At 40.1% G+C, this 26,746-nt stretch overlaps 1 protein-coding gene across 2 annotated transcripts; it reads right to left on the bottom strand.

Moving 5' to 3' along the window:
* Nucleotides 1-120: 120 nt before the first annotated feature.
* On the bottom strand, nucleotides 121-26,716 carry TNO1 (TGN-related, localized SYP41 interacting protein). 2 transcript variants are annotated; one of them, XM_088941544.1, is made up of 9 exons: nucleotides 26,350-26,716; nucleotides 25,657-26,153; nucleotides 25,159-25,512; nucleotides 21,851-25,075; nucleotides 19,495-20,341; nucleotides 18,746-19,392; nucleotides 1,840-1,996; nucleotides 1,670-1,751; nucleotides 121-596 (listed from the first exon to the last, which is right to left on the bottom strand). In XM_088941544.1, exons 2-9 carry the CDS (start codon nucleotides 26,086-26,088, stop codon nucleotides 494-496), a joined length of 5,847 nt encoding a protein of 1,948 aa, XP_088797670.1. In that variant the 5' UTR covers nucleotides 26,089-26,153; nucleotides 26,350-26,716; the 3' UTR covers nucleotides 121-493. The 2 variants fall into 2 exon arrangements, with proteins under 2 accessions (XP_088797670.1, XP_088797671.1); XM_088941545.1 differs by having other exon boundaries at nucleotides 25,225-25,512; nucleotides 26,350-26,638.
* Nucleotides 26,717-26,746: the final 30 nt, after the last annotated feature.

The raw sequence follows: 26,746 nt of genomic DNA, 5'->3' as shown, positions 1-26,746 counted from the left end.
TTCACTTTATTCTGAATTTCTGATTTCATCAGTCCAAATTACCTAACAATCGGTAGCATGAAAATGAGAATACAAAGGAACCAATTAGATGTCTCTTTACCCCGAACTTATGCACCAACATAAAAGATAAAGAGATGAATGCAACAAAATCATCAACTGTTAATACAATAGGCCACAGTGGAATTCACGCGACAAATTCCACTCCAGCTTTACATTCCAATCAGGGAAAATAAATAAATGTGAAGTACACTCCACTTGCATGGAGGCTAGGATTCTCCAAAACCCTAAAATGTGATTGCAGAGAATCAAGAAATATATAACAAAATGAATATGGACACACTGCATAAAAGCAAACATGAACCAGAGGCACCAACTTACATGCATGATACACTTTGTGGGCAAGAAATGGGGCATGGTGATGCCTTCGCTTTTTTTATCTTTTGTTTTGTGTGTGATTGGGTTGGGGCGGGGGGTTGTTAGTGCGGTGGCTTGATCACAAAAGGGTGCCCACGAGCCAAAAATGCAAGAACAACCAGTAGGCTATGAGACCTATCCTTGCTCCAGGCCGACTCATCAGAACTCGACCACCAGAGACCCTGCAATTCATGGATCAAAATGACTATAATTCTCAACAGGAATTGGCACATAAATGTAACTGTAAGCTTAGAACCTATACGGAGTTGCTTGCACTGATTAGAATTGTTCTTTTTCAGTTGAAGGCTTCAATTGGGGAAAAGGAAAGCTGAATGTCTAGCACATACTTTTTTCCTAACAATCTTCCAATAATTGACAACTGATCATGTCTTCAGGTTTCTGCTCTAGGTTTCCCATTGATAATAATAACTTGTTAAAATGAACGAGTGTTCTTAAAGATTCATAGCAGCATGCAATGGGCTGAAAACTGCTCTTAACCTACGGATGTACACATGGTCATCCAAGAGAGCAAGCCTTGCTTCTGTTAGCGCTGAAGGGGTCCCACAAACACTATGAAATGGAGCCAAGAGGTTGAAAGGAGGCTGTGATATTTAACAGACTTGCCAGATCCATTCTTACATATAGAAACAAAAACTGTGGTGGATGAACTTGCCAGATCCATGGCAAAATGGGTTTTTTTTTTGTACGGTGATAGCCTTTTACTTTGTTTTTGTTCAGGAGGGGGCTGCCATTGCACATTTTCTAAATGATACACAATTTATTTTTAAATTCATTTAGGGGTGTCAATGGACCAGGTTTGGGTTGGACCCTGTCCAAATACAAATCAATTTGAATGGGTTGGACTGACCAACAAGACATATTGACTTAATGGTCCAAAGTATTTATTAGATTGGGTTGGACCTGGTCCATCTGTAATGGATTCATATTGGACTGGATCAGATTGAACCAATATCCGGTCCATCAACAGAAGATAAGAATACGGGTGCCAATGGACCAGATTTGGGTTGGAGACAATTTAAATTAAAACCAATTTGAACAGTTTGGATGGTCCAGACATTGCATTGGACCAGTTCAGAATGGTCCAAAGTATTCATCGGATTGGATTGGACCTGTAATGGACTGGGTCAGGTTGGATAAATATCCAGTCATTGACAGCCCTTATTCATTTGTCAAAAAAGAAGAGGACAAATTAAAATGTGGGAAGCAGGATATGATGGCTAGATTAGCATTTTACCAGATGCCATCAATCCGATCTGCTATCATCTTTCCTTGCTTTGGAATGAGACCCGAGGTATTAAGAGATTTGAACACATGACCTGCAAACAATAAGTTATAGACATTGCTATCAAAACTCCCAAACTAGAATTTCCAGAAGAATAGCACACCATTTATTCACATCCAAACCTTTATCTTCATCAGTTTCATGCTGGCTGATTAAACGATCAGATTCCAAATCAATACTGAGAGCAAGGTGGTCAGACTGGTCACTTGAACTCTTCCGCATTGTTCTCACATGTGCAGAAGAGGGAACAGGAGAAATAGATGACTTTGCAAGTGGGCCCTGTACAAGTGTTTGTTTAGTACAAATGAATGAAAGAATATGGATGTACGAAAAAACAAATTCCATGATATTTTTCATTGGACGGTAACTTTCATTCAATTAGTAATTAGTACAAAATCATCCACCCAAAGAAAGGGTGCTGATCTCTTAAAGCATCTCATAATTACTCTATTATGTTTTCATCAGAAAACATTTTATGGTTTTAGGTCCACATGATTGTGGTTAATGAGTTTTAACCCTATAACCCCAAATAAAGCAGATGAGCAAGAGCAACTAACAAGTTCTTTATGGTCAGCAGAAGATAATCTAATGGAACAGAAAATTTCACAATATTCCAAATCACAGCTGCCCTGACTATCTTCAACGGAAAATGCAGACCTAAAGAAGATTTGGTGGAAATCATTAAGCTAAAAGTTGCACATTGGGTTAAAACTCTTGAGCTGTTCCAAATTTTCTCTTTAGCTGATATAATGTGGCCATGTGGGCTTGGAAAAAAGTGGCCTTTTCAGCTCAGAAGAAAGAGATGGTGGGAGTGGAATGGAAACCCCCAGCTCCAAACAAAATAAAGCTGAACTTTGATGGCAGCTCCATGGGAAACCCGGGACTGGCAGGCATAGTGGGTGTGTTCAGAAATTCAGAAAACTAAGTGCTGGCTATGTTTTCAGGGCCTATAGGGGTTGGAGATTCGACAAAGGCTGAACTTCAAGATCTTCTTCAGGGGTTAAGACTAGCCAAACAAGCAGACTTTAAAAACTTGGAGGTTCAAGGGGACTCAAAACTGGTGATTTCTTGGTCTAATTTTAGAGGCAATGATCCCTGGGTATATAGACATTCCCTACGAGAGATTGAAAGTTTAGCAAAGGAGATAAATGCCTCCTTCACTTGGATCAGAAGGACTGCTAATGAGATAGCTGATTCATTCGCAAAACAGGGAGTTTATAGACAGCATCTTTTCTGGGCAGTTTTGTAATTTTCTTTTGCAGCACTAGCTGTGCTCTTCCGTTGGCTGTAATCTATTTTCATGTTTCTCTCAGATTTCTTGGTCTAATTTTAGAGGCAATGCTCCCTGGATATATAGACTGTTGAGAATGGTTAGACGGGTGCTTTTGGTCATTTTCTCCTTTCTTATACTCTCTCTGTATTTGGGCACCCAGATAGGGGCCTTCTTGTAATTATTAATTTCAATTATAAAGTGAACTTTTGATGCACCCCTCTCGACACTTTCCTTCTTCCTCTTCTTCTTTTCTTCTCTTCTTTCATTCTCTCTTGAAACCCTAGTTTCTGCAACTTGGTATCAGTGCGGGTAGAAGCATTTGGGAGTTAGTTTTCTGCTGACCTCCTACCCAGAGGCGAACTGCTGACGTCAGACCGCCGCTGGATGACATCAGCAGTCTGTACAGGTGTTGGCGGCAGACTATGGAACCAACACAGTTTGATTCGCCCTGACTTTAGAAAATTTTTGGTATGACTCTTGTCGTTATATGAAACTTCAATGATTTTTGGTGGATTTTTCAAGGAAAAAATCGCAGAAATTCCAAACCTGATGTTGAGCCATGTACAGCAAGTTTAATGATTTTTTTTTTTTCTGCTGTAGAACCTAGACCATTCAGGTCGTTTTTCAATTTGGCATTGATGGGAAGTGGTCCTGTAATTTTCTGAGCACTGTGTGATTTTTGGGAGATTATTTTCCCCCCCTATTTTGCCGCCAACCTAGTTTTTGGGTCTTCCTTTGGTTTTTAACCATGGGGTAATGTGTTTTTGGGTCTGGAACCTTAGTTAAAGTGTTGGGGGCCTTTTTGGTTGGTGAAAAGGTATCTTCTTAGAATATGGAATCATCTAAGGATTTTTAGATGGTTCCCGGTGTGCTCCTGGGAATTGCAGATATTTCCAATGGTATGATAACCACTGTTAAGCTGGATGGAAGTAATTTTTTAGACTGGTCTCAATCTGCTAAACTTACCATTACTGGGAGGGGTAAACTGGGATTCATCACAGGAAGGGAAGTGAAGCTGAGTCCTGAAGACCCAAAGTTTGCAAGGTGGGAACATGACAAGTCTCTAGTTATGTCATGGTTGATTTGCTCAATGCAGCCTCATATTGCCCGAAATTACATGTTTCTTCCATCTGCCAAGGATATTTGGGATAGGGTAGTTGCTACTTATTCCCAAGTTAACAATACTGCTAGAGTGTATCGGCTTCAGAGGGAAGCTTGCAGTATGTGTTAGGGGAGAGATCTGTTGCTATGTATTTATCTTCTCTACAATCTATCTGGGAAGAAATGGATCACTTCAAAGCTCTAATTTGGAAGGACCCTGAAGATGGTGAGTAGTATCGGAAGTACATAGAGGAGAATAGAGTCTTTGATTTTTTGGCTGACATGAACCTAGAGTTTGATTTCACCAGACAACACATTCTTAGTGCAGGCGTTGTTTCTCTTGCTACTGCTGACTCTCTTGTACAAGGGGAAGTAAGCCAAAGAACTGCCATAATGCAATCCTCTATGAGTGATCATTATGCCTTTACGTCATCTCGACCCAAGCAAAATACTAGCAAACATCCCATTGCAGAGAAGGTCGAGGATGTTATTTGTGAGTACTGCAAAAAGCCAAGACACACTAAAGAAAGGTGTTGGAAGCTCAACCCTCATATAAAACCAGAGAAGTACAAAATCGGGAAGAAGGCAATGCTCACTTGGCTACAATTGGTAATGATGGTCAACCCTAGGATGCGCTTGACTCTGCTGATGTGATGGACAAACTCAGGAATATATTGTTGCAGCTAGAGAAGGGTGGTACATCCTCATCATCTGGTTCGGGACTTGGTAATCTATCTAGTTCATATGCCAAGACATGTACTGAACTTGCTTGTTCCACTTCCTTTAGCCCATGGATTGTAGACTTTGGGGCCAGTGCCCATATGACTGGTATGCCTTCACATTTACCTCATATAAGTTAACCCCAGGGAAGGACAATACGACTGTTGCAGATGGATCTCAGACCCCAATCTCGGGTTAGGGTGAAGTCAAAATCACTAATAACCTTTCTCTTGACTCTATTCTACATGTGCCCCTGTTACAAAAAAAAAATTATTGTTTATTAGTTCTCTAACAAAATTCCACAATTGCTCAGTGACCTTTTTTTCCCACCCATTGTGTTTTTCAGGACCGGAGCATGAGGAAGACGATTGGAAGTGGGCATGAAGTGGATTGACAAGCCAGATTGACTCTTGTTCCAATGAGAAAATGAGTCTTTTGAAATTATGGCATTGTCGCCTTGGTCATATGTTTGTCAATTCTGTGAAGTTTTTGTTTCCAAACTTGTTTGATTCTGTGTCCAAATCGAATTTTGAATGTGAAGTTTGTCATTTATCCAAACAATGTAGAAACACATATTTTGCAGGCAGTAAAAGAAGTATTGTTGCTTTTCATTTAGTCCATACTGATGTTTGGGGCCCACACGTTGTCCCCTGTATGGGGGGTACAAAAATTTCATTCTCTTCGTTGATGACTATAGTCGGTATACATGGCTTTACTTGATGAAAAGTAGAGATGAAGTTCCTATGATTGTTCAAAACTTCTTGAATGTGGTCGAGACATAGTTTGATAAAAGAGTTACGATAATAAGGTCTGACAATGACAATAAATACTTTGAACATCACTTGCATAGATTTCTTGAAGACAAGGGCACTATTCACCAAAGTTCATGTAGTCATACTTGACAACAAAATGGGATGGCTGAAAGAAAAAAACAAGCATGTGGTTGAAGTTGCTCGAGGCTTATTGTTCCAAACTCATGTTCCAACTCGTTTCTAGGGTGATGCTATTGAGACAACTGTATATCTCATTAATAGACTCCCATCAAGGGTCCTTAACCTTCATTCTCCTCATCAACTACTCTTCCCCGATTAACCTCCTTTTAATCTACCCCTTAAGGTCTTTGGTTGTGTTTGTTTTGTTCATGATATGAGTCATTCCCGACGCAAGTTTGATCCTAAATCCGTTAAGTGTGTATTCCTTGGTTACTCTCCGTCCAGAAAGGCTATAGATGCTTTGATGCTCTCTTTGGAAAGAGATATGTCTCTAAGGATATTACCTTTTTGGAATCCTATTCCTTTTTTCAGTCATCCCGTCTCCTTCTCTTCAGGGGGAGAATGCAAGTGAAGATCAGACTCCCTTATGCCTTCTTATTCCTACCTCTATTTCTCCCTCTCTTCCTACCTCTATTCCTTCTCCTCCTCCTCCTCCTGTGTATCAACCTCGGTCCTGGTAGCAGTTTTTCATCAGGTGCAATAAGAGGGTGGCTCCTGAAGCAAAATGCCCATCACAATCTTATTCCCCAGACTCGGGTAATCTTGAACCTCCTAACAATCCTATTATTGATTCTGACCTTGATCTTCCTATTGCCATTCAAAAAGGGAAGAGGACATGTAGCAAGTATCATATCACTAATTATGTGTCTTATGATTCTCTTTCCCCTTCCTATTATGCCTATATTTCTGCTATCTCTTCTGTTTCCATCCCTCGTAGTGTTACAGAGGCAATGCAGTGCCCCGATTGGAAGGAAGTTATGAACCAAGAAATGGAGGCCCTAATAAAGAACCAGACTTGGGAGGTTATTTCTTGCCCTAAAGATAAGATTCTTGTTGGGTGTAATTGGGTTTATACTGTTAAGCACAAGGCAAATGGCTCAATTGAAAGATACAAAGCTCGGTTTGTAGCCAAAAGATACACTCAGACTTATGGCACTGATTATTTGGAAACCTTTGCTCTACTTGCTAAAATGAACTCTGTTCGTGCGATCATGTCTCTTGCAGCCCATTACTCGTGGCCTTTATATCAAATGGATGTAAAGAAAGCCTTCCTTAATGGAGATTTACAAGAGGAAGTGTATATGAACACACCTGGATGGAAAAGTGTTGATGATATTGTTGTGACAAGTGATGATATCACAGGTATCTCTTAGTTAAAGTTATTCATTGATTCTGAATTTGAGATTAAGGACCTTGGTGATCTCCGATACTTTCTTGACATTGAAGTTGCAAGATCCAAAAAGAGGATTTTTCTGTCACAAAGGAAATATGTACTTGATTTGCTTCATGAGGTTGGGAAATTAGGGTGTAAGCCTGTAAAAACTCCAATCGGTCCCAACCACAAGTTGAATTCTATTGAAGGAGAAGTTCTTCCAGACGAGGGGGGGGGGGTATATCAAAGATTGGTGGGACGCCTTCTGTATCTTTATTTGATTAGACTTGACATTTCCTATGTTGTTGGAGTGGTTAGCCAATATATGCATGAACCCAGGACATCTCATATGCAGACAGTTAATAGAATTTTAGCCTACTTGAAAGGATGCCCTAGCAAAGGGATGTTGTATTTCAACCACGACCATGTAAAGATTGAGGCTTACACAGATGCTGATTGGGCAAGGTCCACCGATGATAGAAGATCAACATCCGGTTATTGTGCCTTATTTGGAGGCAATGTGGTTTCCTGGAGAAGTAAGAAACAATCTGTGGTTGCTCATTCTAGTGTTGAGGCGGAGTATAGGGCAATGGCTCATGGAGTGTCTGAGCTACTCTGGTTGAAGACCTTATTGACTGAGATGGGCATCCAAGCAGATGAATGAGACTATTGTGACAATCAAGCACCCATAAATATTGCTCACAATCCTGTCCAACATGATCGTACAAAGCATATTGAGGTGGATAGACACTTTATTAGAGAAAGAATTGCTAGCAGAGAGATTTTCCTTCCTTTTGCAAGGTCAAAAGACCAATTAGCTGATTGCCTCACTAAAGGTGTTCACCATCCAAAGTTTGCTAAGAACATTGCCAAGCTAGGCATGATTGACGTATATGCTTAGCTTGAGGGGGAGTGTTGAGAATGGTTAGACATGGGTGTTTTTAGTCATTTTCTCCTTTTTTATACTTTCTCTGTATTTGGGCACCCAGATAGGGGCCTTCTTGTAATTATTAATTTTCAATTATAAAGTGAACTTTTGAGGGTGTGAACAGTGAACTTCAACACCTCTCGACACTTTCCTTTCTTCTTCCTCTTCTTCTTGTTTTCTTCTCTTCTTTCTCTCTCTCTTGAAACTCCAGTTTCTGCAACTTAGACATTCCCTACGAGAGATTGAAAGTTTAGCAAGGGAGATAAATGCCTCTTTCACTTGGATCAGAAAGACTGCTAATGGGATGGCTGATTCATTAGCAAAACAGGGAGTTTATAGACAGCATCTTTTCTGGGCAGTTTTGTAATTTTTTTTTGCAGCACTAGCTGTGCTCTTCTGTTGGCTGTAATCTGTTTTCATGTTTCTCTCAAATTAATAAAATTAATCCTTTTTGCTGATAAAAAAATCACAATATTAGATATGCAACATCAACCAACATGTACCAATCATAAAAAGATTAACCAACAAGCATTTTCTATTTTTTACCAACAAATCAGCTTCATCATTGATCACCAGAATAAAAATAATTTATTTCTTAAGATTCAAAGATTGGGATTTTCCTACTGTAATGAAATCCTGGGTGGGAAAATTTGTTAAACTGCATAGTGCCTTATCTCCATCCAGGTGTATGTGTGTGTGTGTGTAAGAGAGAGAGAGAGAGAGAGAGAGAGAGAGAGAGAGAGAGAGCATGCTAAGAGGGAAAGAACACAAGAAAGATGGAGTGAAAACTGAATACTGATTAGAAATCAAATGACCACATTAAAGTGATCAACCATGTTCTAACACCATTGAATAAGAAGCTCTTGTTACAACCCATTTGTCCCATGTTGGTAGTATGGGATGCTAATGTGAGGTATTCCACATCGGTATGGGATGTCGCTATGGGGTATATATGTGCTTGGGTTCCCTCCCTCTAACAGCTAGCTTTTAGGGGTGAGTTCTCCTAACAAACATAACAAATGGTATCAGAGCCTACACCATGCCTCCCAGTTGCAACCGTGTGGCACAGGTGGTGACGTTGGTATTGCAGTGTTCGGCCAAGACAAGGTGGACTAGTGCAAAGTCAGCCTGCGTGGGCACCGGGACTATGGAGCATGGTGGAATGTTACGATCCATTTGTCCCATGTTGGTACTATGGGATACTAATATGAGGCATCCCGCATCGGTAGTATGGGATGCTGTTGTGGGGTATATATGTCCTTGGGTTCCCTCCCTCTAACAGTTAGCTTTTAGGGGTGCCTAACGCACATAACAGCTCTGGAGTATATAATTAAGGAAGAAGATAAAGATTTGTAAATTGAGAAGATTATTAGAAGGCTTTCTCAAAGCTAGGGCTGAAATCCATCCAAAAACCTCACCAACCATGCTTTTTTTCTTTGAGTAATAGTGAACTTTTATTAATTCAGAAGCTGATTTAGATTTGTAATCTCATACAACATCCATTGGAGAGGCACAAGCTACAACCTCTCCCAATAGCTTACAAAGAAACTAGGGATAAATTACAGAAATCACAGCTAAGCCCTGTAGAGAACACTGATGTGGGCCCCACAGCTACAGTCCCACTGTGTTCGTAAGGTAGAAGATGCTCTAGTCTGCCTAGGGTTAGTTATTGCTCATTTAGTTGTTTCAGTTGTTATTTATTTCAGTCTTATTTTTGCTCTATTTGTTATGTAAAGACTAAGGGCAGATCTGTCCTTTCCATGTAATGAGTATAACCTATAAATATTAATTAAAGTGGCGGCGGCAGAATATTAAGCTTCTGCTCCTCCTTTCAACTCTTGTGTTCTACTGCTTCTCCTCCCTCTTCCTCTACTTTCCTCTTATATTTTCGATCTTGAAATCCATTAGGGTTCAAGACTGATAACAGTCCTGAACTTCTACTAGCCCAAAACAGTTCTTTCCTATTTACCCCTTGCTTGGCTAACAATCAACCAAAGCATTTGCTGATCTCCCCATCCACTGTATAGAAACCAGCATATTCCTTGTCAGCCAATTAAATTTCTTAATTTCATTCTTGTAGCACCATACAATATCCTTGGGGTTTTTCAACCAGCCCACTACCACCTTGGAATCCCCTTCAATAATTAGTTGCTCTACCCTTAATTGGTTTGCAAATTGCACCCCTTGTACAGAAGCTAGTAGTTCTTCCCTAACAGAATTTTCGAATCCTAGAGGACCCAAGTAGAGCAGAACCACCTCTCCAAACTCATTCCTCAGAACATCCCTAACCAAATAACCCTGGATAGCACAAGATGCTTCCATCAAAATTCAGCTTCAGTGAGCCTTCAGATGGGGGAAATCACCTTGTAACTACCTAATTCTTAATGGAAGAACACCTTGCTACTGCTGACTAGTTTCTCGAAAAGTCATTAAAGGAGAATTGATGAAAATTTTCCAAAGTCTTCAGCCAAAGTTTTGCCCTATTCAAACACAGTCCTTCAATTCCTGGAAACTCCTTTCCTTCTCTTGAAAGATTCTAGCTGACCAACCATGCTTCCTGTATGATATCTGAATAAAACTCTTTTACAAGTGCTAATGAAACTATAATGATTAAATCAGGAGAAAGGTAAGCATTGGTGCCAAGTCCTGGATACTTTTATCTGTCACGTAAAGCACCTCTATGTGCATCCCATGCCTTTAGCTTAATTCTATCCTCGAACTAGAAGCTTAAGCGAATGCCTTCAGAACTGAATAATGTGTGATGTTGTTATAATACCTCAAGGAAAACCATAAAGCATCAAACATCTCAAGTAACCCAGCAGCAGGTTGAGGTAAGAAAAAAACTTGACCCACATGATAACTTAAGTGACCACATGGATTGGGTCAAGATTCAGGCGCTCATAGACAAAAATTCCCATCCATCTTCTTCCAATTTGAATTGCTTCGAACGAAAAGGCTTGCAGCGGCAAGAACCAGAAAGAGAAAACTCTCTTCAGTGGATTCCTATTCAGGAAACTACTGTTGAACTTCGTTCCTCAGAGCGGTTGAACCCACGCTAAGTAAGGAACAGACTGGAAGAGAGGGAAGAAGAGGATGAAGGGTGGGTCAACTGCAGCATGGAGGAGGAATACACTAATGACATTGATGACAATTTAGACGCGCGTCAGTGTAGGAAGCATGGGTGATGAAGGCTTATGCAATGAAGATCTTATGGAAAATATTAATCTAGGAAGGTTGTTTGAAATGCAAGCGGAAGAAACACAACATGCTGACCTGTTGAACTTCGCTCCTCAGAGCGGTTGAACCCACGCTATGTAAGGAGCAGACTGGAAGAGAGGGAGGAAGAGGATGAAGAGTAGGTCAACTGCAGCATTGAGGAGGAAGACACTAATGACATTGATGACAATTTAGACGGCGTGTCAGTGTAGGAAGCATGGGTGATGAAGGCTTATGCAATGAAGATTTTATGGAAAATATTAATCTAGGAAGGTTGTTTCAAATGCAAGCAAAAGAGACACAACAGGCTGACCTGGTGGACTGGAATGTCAGAACAGGGGAAGAAAATAAAACAAAGCAAGGCCAGGAAGATGGTGGGGATGAGGTAAGTTGGGTTAGTAATCAAAAGCAAGTGATCAATGTGTCCGAATAGGTGACTAATCTCAAAGTGAATTTAGATAAGAGCTGTGTGATTGGTATCACTTTGAGTGAAAGTAAGGTGGAGAATAGAGCCCGAATTTTGGGATGTGAGATTGCGCAATGGCCATTGATCTATTTGGGGCTGCCACTAGGGATAAGCCAAGCAAAAAGAGTTTCTGGAATCGAGAGATTGATAGGTTCACTAAGAGGTTAGCATCTTGGAAGAAAAATTACCTTTCCATGGGAGGCAGGATAACTTTGATTAAGTCAAAATTGGTCAATCTGTCTGTTTACTTTCTGTTGGTGTTTAAAATGCCTGAGGGAATATGAGGGATTTTGAAAAAGCTAATGAGAGATTTCCTTTGGGACCTAGGAGAGGAGAAAAGGGACCATAAAGTCAGGTGGGATAATAATTACCAAAACCAAAAGTGATGGTGGGCTTGCTTTAGGTAATTTGCAGAAAAAGAATGAAGCTCTGTTGGGGAAATGGCTTTGGAGATTGACTTTGGAGAAGGATAAATTGTGGGCTCAAGTTGTCTTAAGTGTTCATGGGCAAGCGGCGGATGGCTGGGACTCGAGAGTTTCAGCTAGGGCTACAAGAGCTTTTCTTGGAAATCCATTCATGCCATACTTCCTTCTTTCCTTCCTCTAATCAGGTATGACTTGTGCTCTGGTAACCTTGTGAAATTTTGGGATCATGTTTGGGTGGGAAGCACTTCGTTGAAAGAGCTTTTCCCTTCTTTGTATTCTTTATCGCGTTTTAAAAATGAGCTAGTCTCCACTTTTCTGACCACTTCTGATTCAACTATTGACTGGAACTTGGGTTTTAGAAGGGCCCTTAGAGAGACTGAACTGAACATTATTTCTGACCTGCTCAAAATCCTAGATGAGGTGGGTATTGACCCCTCTAGGAGGGATAGTAGGATTTGGGTCCCTTCTCCTTCGGGTGTCTTCTCATGCTCTTCTTTCTTTAAAGAATTGGCTCATTCTCCACCTGTTTTTGGACTCCCCTTCCTAGTTTTGGAAGTTTGGGGTAGACCAATCCCTCCCAGAATTAGTGCTTTTTGTTGGGAAGCTTTCCTTGAAAAGTGTAACACTTGTGACCTGCTTCAAATAAAAAGGCCTAATTGGTGTTTATCCCCGCACTAGTGCATCTTTTGTAAGAAGAATAGTGAGACTTGTCATCACTTACTGGTTTCCTAGCCATTTGTTTCAGAGATCTGGTGTTGGTTTTTCTCTCTTTTCGGTTGCAGGTGGACCCCCCACCCCCCTCAAATGTACAAAGCCTATTCCATTCTACTACTGTTAGGGGGCTGAAGAAGAAAGGGAAAATTCACTGGAGATGTTTAAGAGCAGCCATATGTTGGACAGTCTGGGAGGAAAGGAATCAAAGGACCTTTCATGGGAAAGAAAGAAATAAGGGTGTCATCATTGAATTAATCTCTATAAGGGTGGTTCATTGGGTTAAGACTTTGCAGCTCTTTGAAAACTTTTTAGAAGGAGACAACATCAGGAAGTGGAAAGAAGTGGTTTGGTCAGCTCCAAGGATGATTTCATCTAACCCAGTTTGGTCCCCTCCAGCTTCGAGGTTCACTAAACTAAACTTTGATGGTAGTAGTGAAGAAAATCCAGGCCCATCGGGTATAGGGAGAGCTTTCAGGGATGGAGAAGGTCGAATTATTGCATTGTATTCTGGTTCTATTGGATGGGGGGATTCTCTTAGAGCTTAAATATTGGTTGTTCTGAAAGGGTTAAAAAGAGCCCAAGAGTTAAATATCAGAAAACTGATGGTGGAAGGTGATTCTAAGTTGGCTATCAATTGGCTAATGAAGGATGACTCTAGTTTGTAGAAATTCCTAAATGAGAAAAAGAAAGTTAGACAGCTCATTCAAAACATGGAAGTCAAGTTTCAATGGACTAAGAGGAGTGCAAATTCCTTGGCAGATCCATTGGCCAAACAAGGGGTGGGAAGAGTTATTTTTTTCTGGGCAGTATTGTAATCTGAAATGTTCTTATTGGGAGGGTTATGAGCTTTACCCCTCCTCTTGTATCTTGCTCTATTAATATATATAGTGATTCCTCTCTAAAGTTTCAAGAAGTGCACTATTCTATTAGGGGAGCGAATCGGGATAACTTGAGGCAAAGCAGGAACTTGTCGAATAGGGATAAGCAGCAAGGTGGAGAGAGGGATCGCAATGTTGGCCAGGTGACGGGAAATGTTCTCTCACCAGCCCAAGGAAATGGATAGAAACCAGTCCTCTAAACAGGGAAGGTTAATTGAAAACACCAGCCAGTCTCCTTCCCCCTTTTCTCAGCTAAGTGCAAGTAACCAAGTGATTTCTTTTTTTGCTACTGATGAGTGCTCTGTGTCTTGTGCTCCATATTCCTTTCCCATCCCAGATCTGACAGCCCGTGACAGTGAAGCCACTATAGCAAAGTGTACACCCAATGTGAAGGGGATGAAGGATAGGGAAGAGTTGATGGAGGAAGTGAATAGGAATAAGAAGGCTTGGGAAATCATTGAAAAGGGTAATGGAAGAAGTTGAAAGGAATGAATTGCATTGGGATGATATAACTTGGCTAGAAAAGGAAAATGATGATGAGAAGGGAGTAAGGAATGAATGGGTGAGTAGGAGGGATGAGGGGGATAGGACAGAAAAGGAGGATTCTAGCAGAGAGGATTCTGTTGCAGAATTTGTGGGAAAACTGGGGTGCAATTTGAAAGACCTGAATGATTTAAAAGTTTTCTTACAAAAGGAGGAGAGTAACTCAAAGAAGAGAAAATTGAGAGGCTAGAAAGAGATGTAGAAAGAGACAAGCAATTTAATGTAAAGGGAGAAAGGAGGAAAGGGTTGAAGTAGAGGGCAGCTGTAGGAAGGGTGTAAAACAAAAGGTCACATGAGGATTCTTAGTTGGAATGTGAGAGGATTGAGAAGTGCAAGGAAGAGAGCTACAATTAAAGAGGAGATTAAGAAATTCAATCCGGATGTAGTGCTTATTCAGGAGTCCAAAAGAATGGACTGTGATAGTAGATGGGCAGGAAGTGTATGAAGAGCAAAGGGGATCAGCTGGGTGGCTGCTCTGTCTTGGGGATCCTCAGGAGGGATTGTGACACTGTGGACGAGGGATGTGCTTGTGGGGATGGAAGAGTTAATAGGCAAATACACAGCATCTTTGAAATTTAAGCAAGTGGAGGATGAATTTGAATGGGTATTAACGAATGTATATGGACCAAATGGCTACAAGGAAAGGAAGGAAATGTGGGAGGAACTGGGTGATGTTAGGGGTTTATGGGATGGACCATGGTGTGTAGGAAAGGACTTCAATGTGGTTAGATTTACAAAGGAGATTAACAACCCTAATCAGAGAGTGACAACAAATGTGAGGAAATTCAACCTTTGTGGATGCCTTTGAACTTAAAGAGATCCCTTTATCTCACATGACATTCACTTGATCTAATCCCCACTCAAACCCAATCTGTTCTAAATTGGATAGGTTCCTTTTTTCTGCAGATTGGAAAGAGCATTGGAGAATGTATCCTCTAAGGCACTTCCAAGGCTTACTTCAGATCATTGGCCCATAATGATTTGTAAGGACCCTTTCCTACTAAATTTAGGTTTGAAAATATGTGGCTACTTCACCTAGGGTTCACGAAAAAAGTTAGAGAATGGTGGGAGCAGTGTCACCCTTTAGTGAAGTGGGAAGGCATGAGATTTCGCAAAAAGCTCCAATTCCTAAAAGTAAAGATCAAAGAATGGAACCTCTTGGAGTTTGGCAGAATTGAAGAAAGAAAGCGAATTTTGATGGATTGGATTGAGGCTCTAGACTTGAAAGAATAAAGGGGAGGCTTCGGAGAAGAAGACAAGGAACAAAGGAGGAGGCTGAGAAGGCAGCTAGAGGATTATTTTCACAAGGAAGAGGTTAGTTGGAGACAAAAATCTCAGTGAAAATGGTTTAAGGAGGGAGACAAAAATACAAGATTCTTTCATACTGTAGCAAATGGGAGGAGGAGAAGAATGAATTCTACACCAAGGTTGGAAGTTGAGGGATCAGTCCTTACCCACCTGAATGAGATAGCAAGGGCATTTATAGATCACTTCAAATCCATTTTCAGGAGACCCTTAATTGATAGGGTTTGGTTAGAAGGACTGGAATGGTCAAATCTAGGGGCTGAAAACAGAGAGAAGCTGGAAAGGAGGTTTGAGTTGGAGGAAATAAAGGAGGCTGTTTTCTTCATGGACAGAACAAAATCTTTGGGCCTAGATGGATTCACAATGACCTATTATCAGAACTGTTGGGAAATCTTGGAAAAAGGATCTAATGCTAGTATTTAATGAATTTCATAGGAGGGGAGTGATTAATCCCGGGTTGAACTCCACTTTTATTGCTTTGGTCCAAAGAAGAAAGATGCCTTACACCCAAAAGATTGCAGACCCATCAGCTTGATAAACATTTTGTACAAGATAATTGCAAAGGTGATGTCTCTAAGAATAAAGGTAGTACTACCCTCCATTATTGCACAAAACCAATGAGCTTTTGTGAAGGGGAGACAAATAACTAATCAAATTTTAATTGCAAATGAAAGTGTGGAGAATTTTAAGAAGGTTAGGAAGAAGGGAGTGGTTTGTAAATTGGATTTAGAAAAGGCCTATGACTTGGTTGATTGATCCTTTCTAAGGGTAGTGATGATCAATTTTGGGTTTGAGGGAAGATGGTGTAAATGGATCATGGGATGTGTCCAGATTTGTCACTACTCTGTGTTAGTAAATGGGGCAAGCGGACAGTGGTGGATTTCTTTCTAGCTATAAGAGGAATAAGCCAAGGAGACCCACTCTCTCCATTCTTGTTTACCCTGGTGGCAAATGTTCTAGGAAGGTTTATTGAGAGAGTATACTCGAGAAATTTGTTACGAGGGTGGAGATTAGGAAGGGAGGAGGTTCCACTTATCCACTTACAATTTGCAGATGACACAACCATATTCTGTGAAGGAGGGGACCGAAGCTGGATTAGAAATTTGAAAATGGTGATACAACTCTTTGAACCAATGTCCAATCTTAAGGTGAACTTTGAGAAGAGTTGTGCAGTGGGTGTGAACATGGAGGAAGGGGAGGCCAGTGAGTATGCAGATTTGCAAGATTGTACAGTCTCAAGTTGAACCCTGAATTATTTAGGCTTACCCCTAGGAGATAATCCCAAGAAAGGTAACGTTTGGAGTCCGGTAGTGGAAAGGTTTGAGGAGAGACTTGCTTCCTGGAAGAAGAATTATTTGTCTCTTGGGGGAAGGATCACATTGATTAGGGCTTACCCTAGCCAATTTACCCATATATTTCTTGTCTGTGTTCAAGATTCCAGTAGAAGTGTTTAATAGGTTGGAAAAACTGATGAGGGATTTTTTGTGGGAGTCGGGAGAGGAAAAGAGGAACCATAGAATGGGTTGGGAGGTGGTGACTAGAAGCAAGAAATTAGGAAGGCTCGGGATAGGGAACATTAAGAAAAGGAATATGGCTTTGTTGGGAAAGTGGTTATGGAGGTTCCCTCTAGAGAAGGAGAAGTTATGGGCTAAGATAGTGATTAGCATTCATGGGCTCGAGGACAATGGATGGGATCCTAGAATTCTGGTGAGGACTATAAGTGCTTCACCTTGGAAAGCCATTCATGATACACTGCCAACTTTCTCCCCTTTGATCAAACATGATTTAAATTCAGGCAACCTTATAAAGTTTTAGGAACAAACCTGGGTGGGGAATACCCCCTTTGAAGGACCAATTCCCTTCTTTGTATGCTCTTTTTGAACTGAAAAATAAGCCCATCTCCTCCTTCATTGTCCCTTCTACCTCCAGTTATGGGATTGGGTGGAATTTAGGCTTAAGAAGAGCTATAAGGGATACGCATATGGACATCACCTTGTCTTTGTTGGGTATTCTTGAAAATGTGTTCTTGGACCCTACAAAGGAAGATGCCAAAATCTGGACTCCATCCCCTTCGGGTTATTTTTCTTATGTCTCCTTTTTTTCCAAAGCTTAACTCAACCATCAACATTCGGTCCCATTGGCTCTTCCTTCCTTGTGAAAGAGATCTGCTGTAAGCCAATTCCCCCTAGGGTTGGGAGTTCTTATTGGAAAACTTTCCTGGGAAGAATCAATACTGGTGATTTGCTTCAAAGAAAGAAACCCAAGACTTGTTCATCCTTGCATAGGTGCATTCTTTGCAAAGCTAATGGAGAGACTGGTTATCACCTTTTAGTGGGTCTTCTCCCTTTATGGGTGTAGGTGGAAGCCCCCATTGAATGTGAAAGTTTTATTTTCTTCATCTTATTTCAAGTGGCATTTGAAAAGAGGAAGGATCATGTGGAGGTGCTTAAAGGCTGTTGTACGTTGGACCTTGTGGGAAGAAAGAACCTCAGAGAAAGGAGCATTGAAAATGTAATAGAACTAATCCACTTAAGGGTGGCACAATGGCTGAAGTAATTAGCTTTATTTACTGATTTTACTCTAGATGACTTGTTGAGAATGTGGGAAGAGATTGCTAGTTCTGCCCAGGTAAGAACTGGACTAAGTCCTTCTTGGACCCCTCCCCCTACTGGATATATAAAGCTGAACTTTAATGGCAGTAGTAGAGGGAACCCAAGGCAATCTGGTATTGGGGGGGTATTCAGGAATGAGAACGGGAATGCTTCAACCATGTTTTCAGGCCCAATAGGTGTAGGTGATTCCCTCAGGGCTGAGATTCTTGCGGTATTGGAAGGAGTCCGAAGGACAAAGGAATTGAATGTAAGGAGGCTTGTGGTTGAAGGTGACTCGGAGGTGGTAGTAGGGTGGCTGAAACAAGATAAGGCTGGGTCGTGGAACTATAGCAATGAAAAGAAAATTTCAAGCGACTGGCTAAGGGTATGGAAGTTAAGTACAATTGGGTGAAGAGATCTGCTAACTCTTTTGCTGATGGGTTAGCCAAGCAAAGGGTGGTTCGGGAATTTATGTTTTGGGCTCTTTTGTAATTCTGTTTTATTGCATTTCTGGGGGCTCTTGCCCCTGCCTAGGGAGTTAAGATAGGTCATCTCCCCTTCCTTATAAATAATATTTTTATCATTTTAATGAAAGCTTTTATTTTTGATAAAAAAAAGTGAACCAATACATCCTTTTTTTTTTCTTTTAGCAACCAAAAGAACCTGCTGATAAACATAACAACCAGAAGGCAGAATATGGAAAGCACAAAAAAGAAAAATTACCACATCTTCAATTTCAGATATCTCTGAAATTGTTGTTGTTGACGGTGCTTCAAAGATTTTCCTTTCCTGGACAGTATCTGATATAGTAGGCCTTACATGAGTTGAGGCTTCAAGTAGTTTTATCTTGGCTGACAGTTCCTCTGCAAGCTGTTGAGTTCCAAGCAACTTCGCTCCCAGTTCCTCGGTTTTTGATTTTGAATTTTCAGTGTCCTGAAGAATGGTCATAACCAGCCTTTCCAGGATTGGTAAGAGCCCCCTTGCACTAATAGATGTTTTGTCTTCAACTAAATCATGTCCTCCCAATTTCTGAATAATCTTTTCCAAACCTAATGACAAATCAGATAAATCACTCTCCATCTTTTCTGAGTTCTGGTTGTTTCTAATAAGAATTTCAGCTTCTTTCTTCAGGTGTTCAGCTTCACGAGTTTCTGCTGCAAGGCATAATTGCAACTCTTCCTTCTCATGAGATAAAGAAATCATATGTTGCTGCAACTCAGAAAATCTGTCAATAGTGTGAAGTAGCTTGTCAAAAAGACCTGAACAATGGGCCTCTGTGTTTCTGAGTTCTGTCTCTGCAAAAGGAATTCCAACCCCATTTATTTTGTCAAAGAGTGTTTGAACTTGGTCTTCTGACAGGAGATGCCCATCTGCATGTATAATGAGTAAGATTAACAAATAAGTTAGTAGAAGATAACACCAACCATGACTATAGTATAAAATTTCTGTGATATTGACTCAATGCACATTACCTTGTCCTTTCATTGCCAATGACAGTGCTGAAAGTTCAACTTCTCTTTCCCTCAATAAACCCTCTTTGGCCTGAGCATCCTCCAGTTTAAACTTCATCTGATTGCAAAAGTTTTGTAGTTCTTCTAAATCACTCTCCAACTTGTGAACCCTATCCTGGTATAACTCTCTTTCTTTTATAAAATTCTCAGTAGTTAATTTGCTATCTTTCAATTTATTTTGCAGATCTGTAAGAGAGACATTCCCTATGTTAGCTAGTTGCTTAACTTGATTCTGAACTTTCCTTGTAGTCAATAACAAATTCTCTGCTTCCTTTACATATTTGTAGCTACCAAGCTTTTCCTGTAGCTCTTTTATTGTATTATCAGATTCTCCTGCTACTAAGTACAAGCCATGGTTCGACTTCTCTACTTCAGTATAAATGCTTAGATCCTGTAAGTTGTTATCAACTTCAAACTGTAGTTCTTGCATATGTTTTGAGCATTCAGACAGTAGCATAGTTATATCATTCTGGAGTTCAGATATTGTCTTCTCTTGGGCTTGATTACAAGCTTCCAAACTCCCCATTCTTTGCTTCCAGTATTCTGTGTGCTGAAGCATCCCAATGACTTCATGCTTTGTTGCCTGTAATTTTCCCAATAGAACTGCAATAAACTCATCCATAAGACTGGAGAAAACTTCAAACATATCTTGTAAAAGTTTGTTTTTCATGTTAACTCCTTCCACAATCTTTGTGAAATATGCAGGGATATTCTCAAGATCTGATGCACCCATCTCACTAATGTTCATTGTTCCATTTGGCATGTTCTCAAAATCTTCCAGGAAATGTTTTGCAGCATCAATATCTTTCTGAAATACATACACCAATAAGTGAATAACTCTGCCAAGTAAATAAAATAATTCTAAATATCACAAGTATGGAGTTAAAAGGGAAAAAGACCAACAAACTCTGAAGGAGTTGTTAAAATTCTCTTTGAAAGGTGGACAAAATCAACATGTGGTGGTGACACATGATCATTCCAACAGAAAATAATATCCCAACAAAATTGTCACATAAACTAATGGAAAATCATATGAATGAACAGATTTAGATAGCATTCTAATGGCTGGTTGAGTAGAATTTCTAAGATTTGAATTCTGGAATTGAACCCTGGAAATCCCATCTATAATTTTAGAATCAAGATTCTAATATTCAAATTCTAGAATCCAAGTGATTATAAAATTTCCATGTGGAATCCAAACCAAATGTCTTGACTTTTAGCTAGAATCCAATTCAAGATACAAACAGCCCTGAAACATTTGCTCTGGAAACCCAGAAAAGGTGTAGCTCATAAAAATCATTAACATCTCAACTAAGATATCAAGAAAAATGATATGCCATTTCTCTCTCAAAAAAAAAAGGTTTGGCAAGGCATTTGAAAGATGCACTCAGATGGAAAAATTGTTTTCCCTTGCCCCTAAAATTTCCATGTGGAATCCAAACCAAATGTCTTGACTTTTAGCTAGAATCCAATTCAAGATACAAACAGCCCTGAAACATTTGCTCTGGAAACCCAGAAAAGGTGTAGCTCATAAAAATCATTAACATCTCAACTAAGATATCAAGAAAAATGATATGCCATTTCTCTCTCAAAAAAAAAAGGTTTGGCAAGGCATTTGAAAGATGCACTCAGATGGAAAAATTGTTTTCCCTTGCCCCTAAAAAATGCTATTCTAACATTCCACTACTTTCCTAGGCCTTTAGAAAAGCACTTTTATACTTTCAAAGTTTGAACAATAGTAGGATCATGCTCTTCAGCAACTCTAAAACACAAATGAACTGTGAAACACTTCAGCAACACTCCAGTGACCAGAATTGCACAATGACTGCATGTGATTACAGACCCTTTCTGTATGGTTTGCCATTTGTCCTAGGGCAGTCAATAAGCCAACTATGAGCTGAGCCTCAGCTAAATTTAGAAGCTTGAAAGCTGAGAGAGACCTTTAAATCCAGTTCATTTAGATAAATGAGCCTGAACCAGGCATAGGAGAATTTAACTGCAGCATAGGTTAGCTATTCAGCTATAGATTAGATATAAGTTGAACAAAAAGGAGTTGTTTGCTATTTTGAATATAAAGGAATGAATTTTCTATAGACAACAGGCCTTCAGTTGTGGGCTTCATAGGCTAGCAAATCATTGATGACCTAGTTTTAAAAAAATAAAAAATAAATAAAAACTTAAATGAGCTAAGCCCACCCTGAGCCAAACTGTGCAAGGCTCAGGTCAGCTTCCCTGACAACCCCAAGAGACATACTCACCTACCTACTTATTACACACACATGAACACAAGTATACAACAACAAAATTTAAATCTTACCTCACCAATATGAATTTTCTCTTGTTCTGGAACCATTTGGACAAACTCGTCTCGTATAGTTGTAATAAGAAGGTCCATATCTCTCAGGTTCTCAATTTTTTTCTTAAAGGCCTTGGAAACCAAGGATGACAAAGTTTCATCTTTCATAAACATTTGAAGATGATTAAGTTGACCCAAAAGCTCCACGGACCGGCTTTCTAGGCTGTCATGAGCTCCTGCCAACTCTTCCATGCAAGCAGTTATCTTAGTATTTAACATTATTATCTCCTGGTCAGCAAGTTTCTTTTCCTCAACAAGAACTGAGGTGTTATTATCTGCATTAGACAATGAACCTTGCAGTGACTTTATAGTTGCATAGGCATCTTCCAGTTTGCTAGCTTGAGAGTTAGCTACCTCTTTCACCTTCTCTAGCTCTGTCTCCAAATGAGCTCTCCCAAGTTCAGCATCATTTTTCTCCTCAGCAAACAAAGAAGCGCTCTTCTCCACCTGAGACAATGTACCCTCTAATGATTTTATTGTCGCATAGGCCTCTGCTAATTTACTGGCCTGAGAATCAGCTTCCTCTTTGACTTTCTGTAATTCTATATCTACAGAAGCTTTACCAGCTAGGGCATCTCTTCTGTCATCTTCTGCCACTGATAGTGCACCTTCCAATCTCTTTATAGTTGCACAAGCCTCTGCAAATTTGATAGCCTGAGAACTAGCTTCCTCTTTCGCTCTTTCCAACTCTTGTTCTACATAAGTCTTGCCAGCTTCAACATCCCTTTTTGCTTCTGCAAGAAGCGAGAAATTATTCCCTGCCTGTGACAATGCATCTTCCAGTGATTTTATGGTGATATCCGCCTCAGCTAACTTGGTAGCCAGCAAACGGGCCTCCTCTTTCAATTTCTCAAACTCCTTCTCTGTATTAATCTTATTAATTTGATATTCATGAAAGCACTTTGCAAGCCACTTGAGTTTTTCAACAGGGTCATCAAAAACTGCATCAACAGGAAGAACAATACTCTCCATAGCCTCAATTACTCTCTGTAACACACTGTTGCTTTCTACCAGGAATTTATCAAGTTGATTCCTCTGTTCTTTCATATCATCAAGATCAGATTCCAGCCTTTGGATGTGTTTCAAATCATTAGACAATCTATTAATTTCATCTCTGCATTCATTTACCACAGACTCTTGTTGCTGCGACTCAAACTTTAATTTCTCAATTTCTGTATTCTTTTCATCAAGAGAACGTCTCAACCCTTCCCTTTCTTGAACAAGTCCCTTCCCTTTTTTCACTGCCATGGACAGCTTTTCCCTAACTAGAGAAGATTTCTCCTCAGACCGTTCAAGATCCTTTTGTAATAAATCCTTTTCTTCTTTCAATGTTGTGATTTCCTGAGATGCTCTCTTTAGCTCATTTGACAGATTAGTCATCTCTGATCTCTCCAGCATATCATCTTCTAATAACTTGAGACACAGTGTCATTTCTTGATCCCGTATGTATAAAAGGTCTTTGGTTCTTTCAAACTTCTCCAAGTCAACATGAGAAGATTCAAATGATGCGCCTATTTGTTCTTTAAGCTTCCCAATGCATTTCTCTACTAACACAGCAAAGTCAAAGGCAGGATGATCAGTACCTTCTTGATTGTCCACTTCAATTCCAGAAGCCTCTTGAAACATTCTTATCATCTGATCCTTCTCAGAAGAGACTTGATGCACTTTTTCAACAATTCCTTCATATTTGTATCTCAGGTCATCCAACCCCATCTGAAGAGAACCTTTTTCCTGTTTTTCTGCAGAAAGTGATAAAGTTAATTTATCAATCTCATTGCGTGCTTCAAGCAATTCTGTTTTATGTGCAGCAAGAACCTCCTGGGTAACAGCAATTTCATCCTGCAACTTGATTATATCATCCTTGGCATGGTAAAATGATTCCACGAACCAGTTAACTTGGGATTCAAAATTAGAAGATGAAATGTTTTCTGGTCGATCAATCAAATATAAGGCATCCTTCAGTTTGTGGAATTCCAAGGAAACAACTTCCAATGTATTTCTCTGATCCACAAGCAATCTCACTCTCTCTACAAGATCCACCTGCTGAATTTGCTCAGGTGTATCAATCTGAGACAGGATATCTTCAATATCCTTAAGAACTCTCTCTCTTTGTGAAAGCACTTCCTGGAGTGATGCAGCTAAATTCTGGCTTTTGACCAAGTCCTCTGTATCAATTTTCAAAGTCTCTAGGGCATTTGATTTCTCTTGCAGCTCAAGCAAACATCTATCAAGCTCACTGTTTTTTTCAGCTAGAGACTGCTTCAATGAGTCCCTCTGCTGAACTAATGACTTACCTTTTGTTACAGCCAAGCTAAGCTTCTCTTTGGCAGTGGCAGACTTGATCTTTTCCTGCTCAAGTTCCATCTTTGTTTGTCTCAGTTCTGAACTTACCATTTGTGCACTTTCTTTTTCATTATTTACTTGGTCCAGCAATTCCTTTCTTTCATTTTCCAACCGGTTAAATTTCTCAACCAAATCAAATTCCCTTTTTTTGGAATTGAGTAACTCATCACGAACCATACCCAAAATACCTCCATATTCAATATTCTCTGACAGCCTGAAATCTGACTTGACTTCAGTCAAACATTGCTTAAGTTGATCAATTTCAAAAAGCAACTTGTTGTAGTTCTCAACCATCATAGACATGCCCTTATCAACATGAGCTATCTTCTCAGTAATAGAACAATCCAACAGTTCTTCTTGTTGAACAACTGAGGCAAGGGAAGCCGACAGCTTATTTGTAACAAATTCAACATGCTGGTCCGTTTCAAACCAAAGTTTAGATGATTCTTTCAAAGAGTTGGACCATGACGTATATTGTGCCTCCAAATACGAAACAACAACATCATGGGACACTTTGAGTTCAGTGACCTTTGCACTGAGGTCCTCAATCTCTTGGTCCTTTGTGAAAAGGACAGCATGAAGTTCTCTCACTGTACCCTCAGTCTGTGACCGTTCATCTAATGCGCTTTTAAGAAGTAAGGTGAATTTGGAACAGTCACTAATCATCACCTGTAATCGGGCATCAGAAACCTGAGTTTGATCCTCTCTATATTCCATTTCTTCTTGATGAAGATGATCAACAAAACCATTGTCACTTTCATCAAGTAATCGATGCTGGCTAGTCAGACCCTTGAGTTGGTGGTAAAGACCAGCAAGTTCTCTCCTGTATGACTCTCTTTCTTCCTGCATCACAAGTATACACTCCAATAAGAATCAATCTTGACTCGTAGAAAGGAAACCAAAACCCATAAAGTCAGACCCTTGACCTTAAATTCCTGTGCCATAACTTCTTTTTCAGTCATGAGCTTGTCCAGCATACCCTGCAGTCGTACCTCTTCTATCAAACTGTTAGCTTCTCCTCCATCCTCCACCACATGAAGGTTAGATTCCTGACTATTAAGCATCTTCTCTGAATTATCACTGGCTTCAATAATGGGCACAGATTCATTAGCATCAGTATTCCTCCCATCATAAAAGGATAGCTGGTCTGAGGCATCAACAAACGTTTCTTCCTTGCCTACATCATCAGTTGGTTTTCCACCATCTAGGTTGCGCTGTACAGAGTGGTCTGAGTTTTCCAAAACCCCATTGCTGTGTCCCACATCCAAAAAACCGGAATCCTGTATTTGATATCTTTTAGTGCATGAAAATATAATAATTAAAATATATTCCATTCCAAATGCCCGTGCAATTAAAAATTGTTGAATGCAAATTTGAGAAAATGAAACAAAAAATGTAGAATCAAAAGTTGTCGTATCCCTTACCTGAACCACAGGAGAGTGCATCTCAACAACGGGAGTTTCCTCATTACCCTTCATGGAGCCTTCGTCTTTCAATAGTACATGTTCGACCAGAACTTCGCCTCTACTCACACTTCCCGTTTCACCGTCAACATTCAAGGGTACTTGTTGAGTATCAACGGAGAATTCAGAGTGCATTCCCGATTCTTTCTGCTCGTTTTCAGAGGATTTTACCATATTTTCATCTGAACCAATGTCTTCTGAGTTCTGAACGGAACCACTCACCCCTTCGTCGCCGGAATAAGACAATGGATCCGGAATATCTCTAGGTTCTGCAGACGACCCTATATCTTCAGTTTCGTTTTCCTTCCCACCAGACGTTCCGTCTCTATTATCGGGAGCGTCAGAACCTCCTACGACCTGCTCTGCTTTAGAATTCTCGTAATTCTCAGGCATATTGATCTAGAGTAACCGAAATGCAGCAGGCAGTGCTGTTTTCCCTTTCCAGCCGAAATTCGGATCTGCAACAGACAAATGATACAGTACAGCCAAAATCCGTTCAGATTCTTCACAGAACCCTAGATCACGAGTTACGGATTTAGAAAGGGAAAAAAAAGCATTCTCAAATTACTTCGCACAAAAAAGTAGAAACCCTAAGAACTGTATTTAGAAAGCTAACATCGAAGTTTGGGAGAAAGGTGAATAAAACCGATTCACCTGTGGGGATTTGTTAAAGTCTTCACTTGTACAATCGAATTAAGATGGAGTCCTTTCTATTCTAGAATTATGGGGTCAGTGTTGGTGAAGACAATTGAGTGATAGACCAATGAATCATATGAAAACCGATCCGCCAAAGTCAAACGCAGGGCAGATTAAAATCGGAGTTCTCTAGCTTCAGATCCGATTAATTAATATTTCTCTGTCTAAGCTTGCTCGAAATCTTGTTGGGAATTCTGATTTCTGAGCGTTCAGTAACCTGTCCGTTTCAGACTTTCAGTTCATACGTGAGAAGGCCATGTTACAAGTTACAACTACAAGTCACGACAACACACACGACAAGTCAAGGTTGTTTAACTTCGACACACAGACAGAGAAAGCGAGCATTATTACATTG

Source organism: Nelumbo lutea, chromosome 4 (genome assembly GCF_056320005.1).
Source record: "Nelumbo lutea isolate HS-2025 chromosome 4, American lotus-T2T, whole genome shotgun sequence".
NCBI lineage: Eukaryota > Viridiplantae > Streptophyta > Magnoliopsida > Proteales > Nelumbonaceae > Nelumbo > Nelumbo lutea.
Note: the sequence above shows the minus strand (reverse complement) of the source record. Positions and strands in the feature narration are given on the sequence as shown.

Excerpts from the sequence above, each read along its gene's own strand:
- TNO1 (XM_088941544.1), bottom strand. The coding sequence starts at position 26,088 with ATGCCTGAGAATTACGAGAATTCTAAAGCAGAGCAGGTCGTAGGAGGT. Across the intron at positions 20,342-21,850 it reads AGAAAATTCATATTGGTGAG|AAAGATATTGATGCTGCAAA; the intron begins GTAAGATTTAAA and ends TATGTATTTCAG. Across the intron at positions 1,752-1,839 it reads TGAAACTGATGAAGATAAAG|GTCATGTGTTCAAATCTCTT; the intron begins GTTTGGATGTGA and ends TATTGTTTGCAG.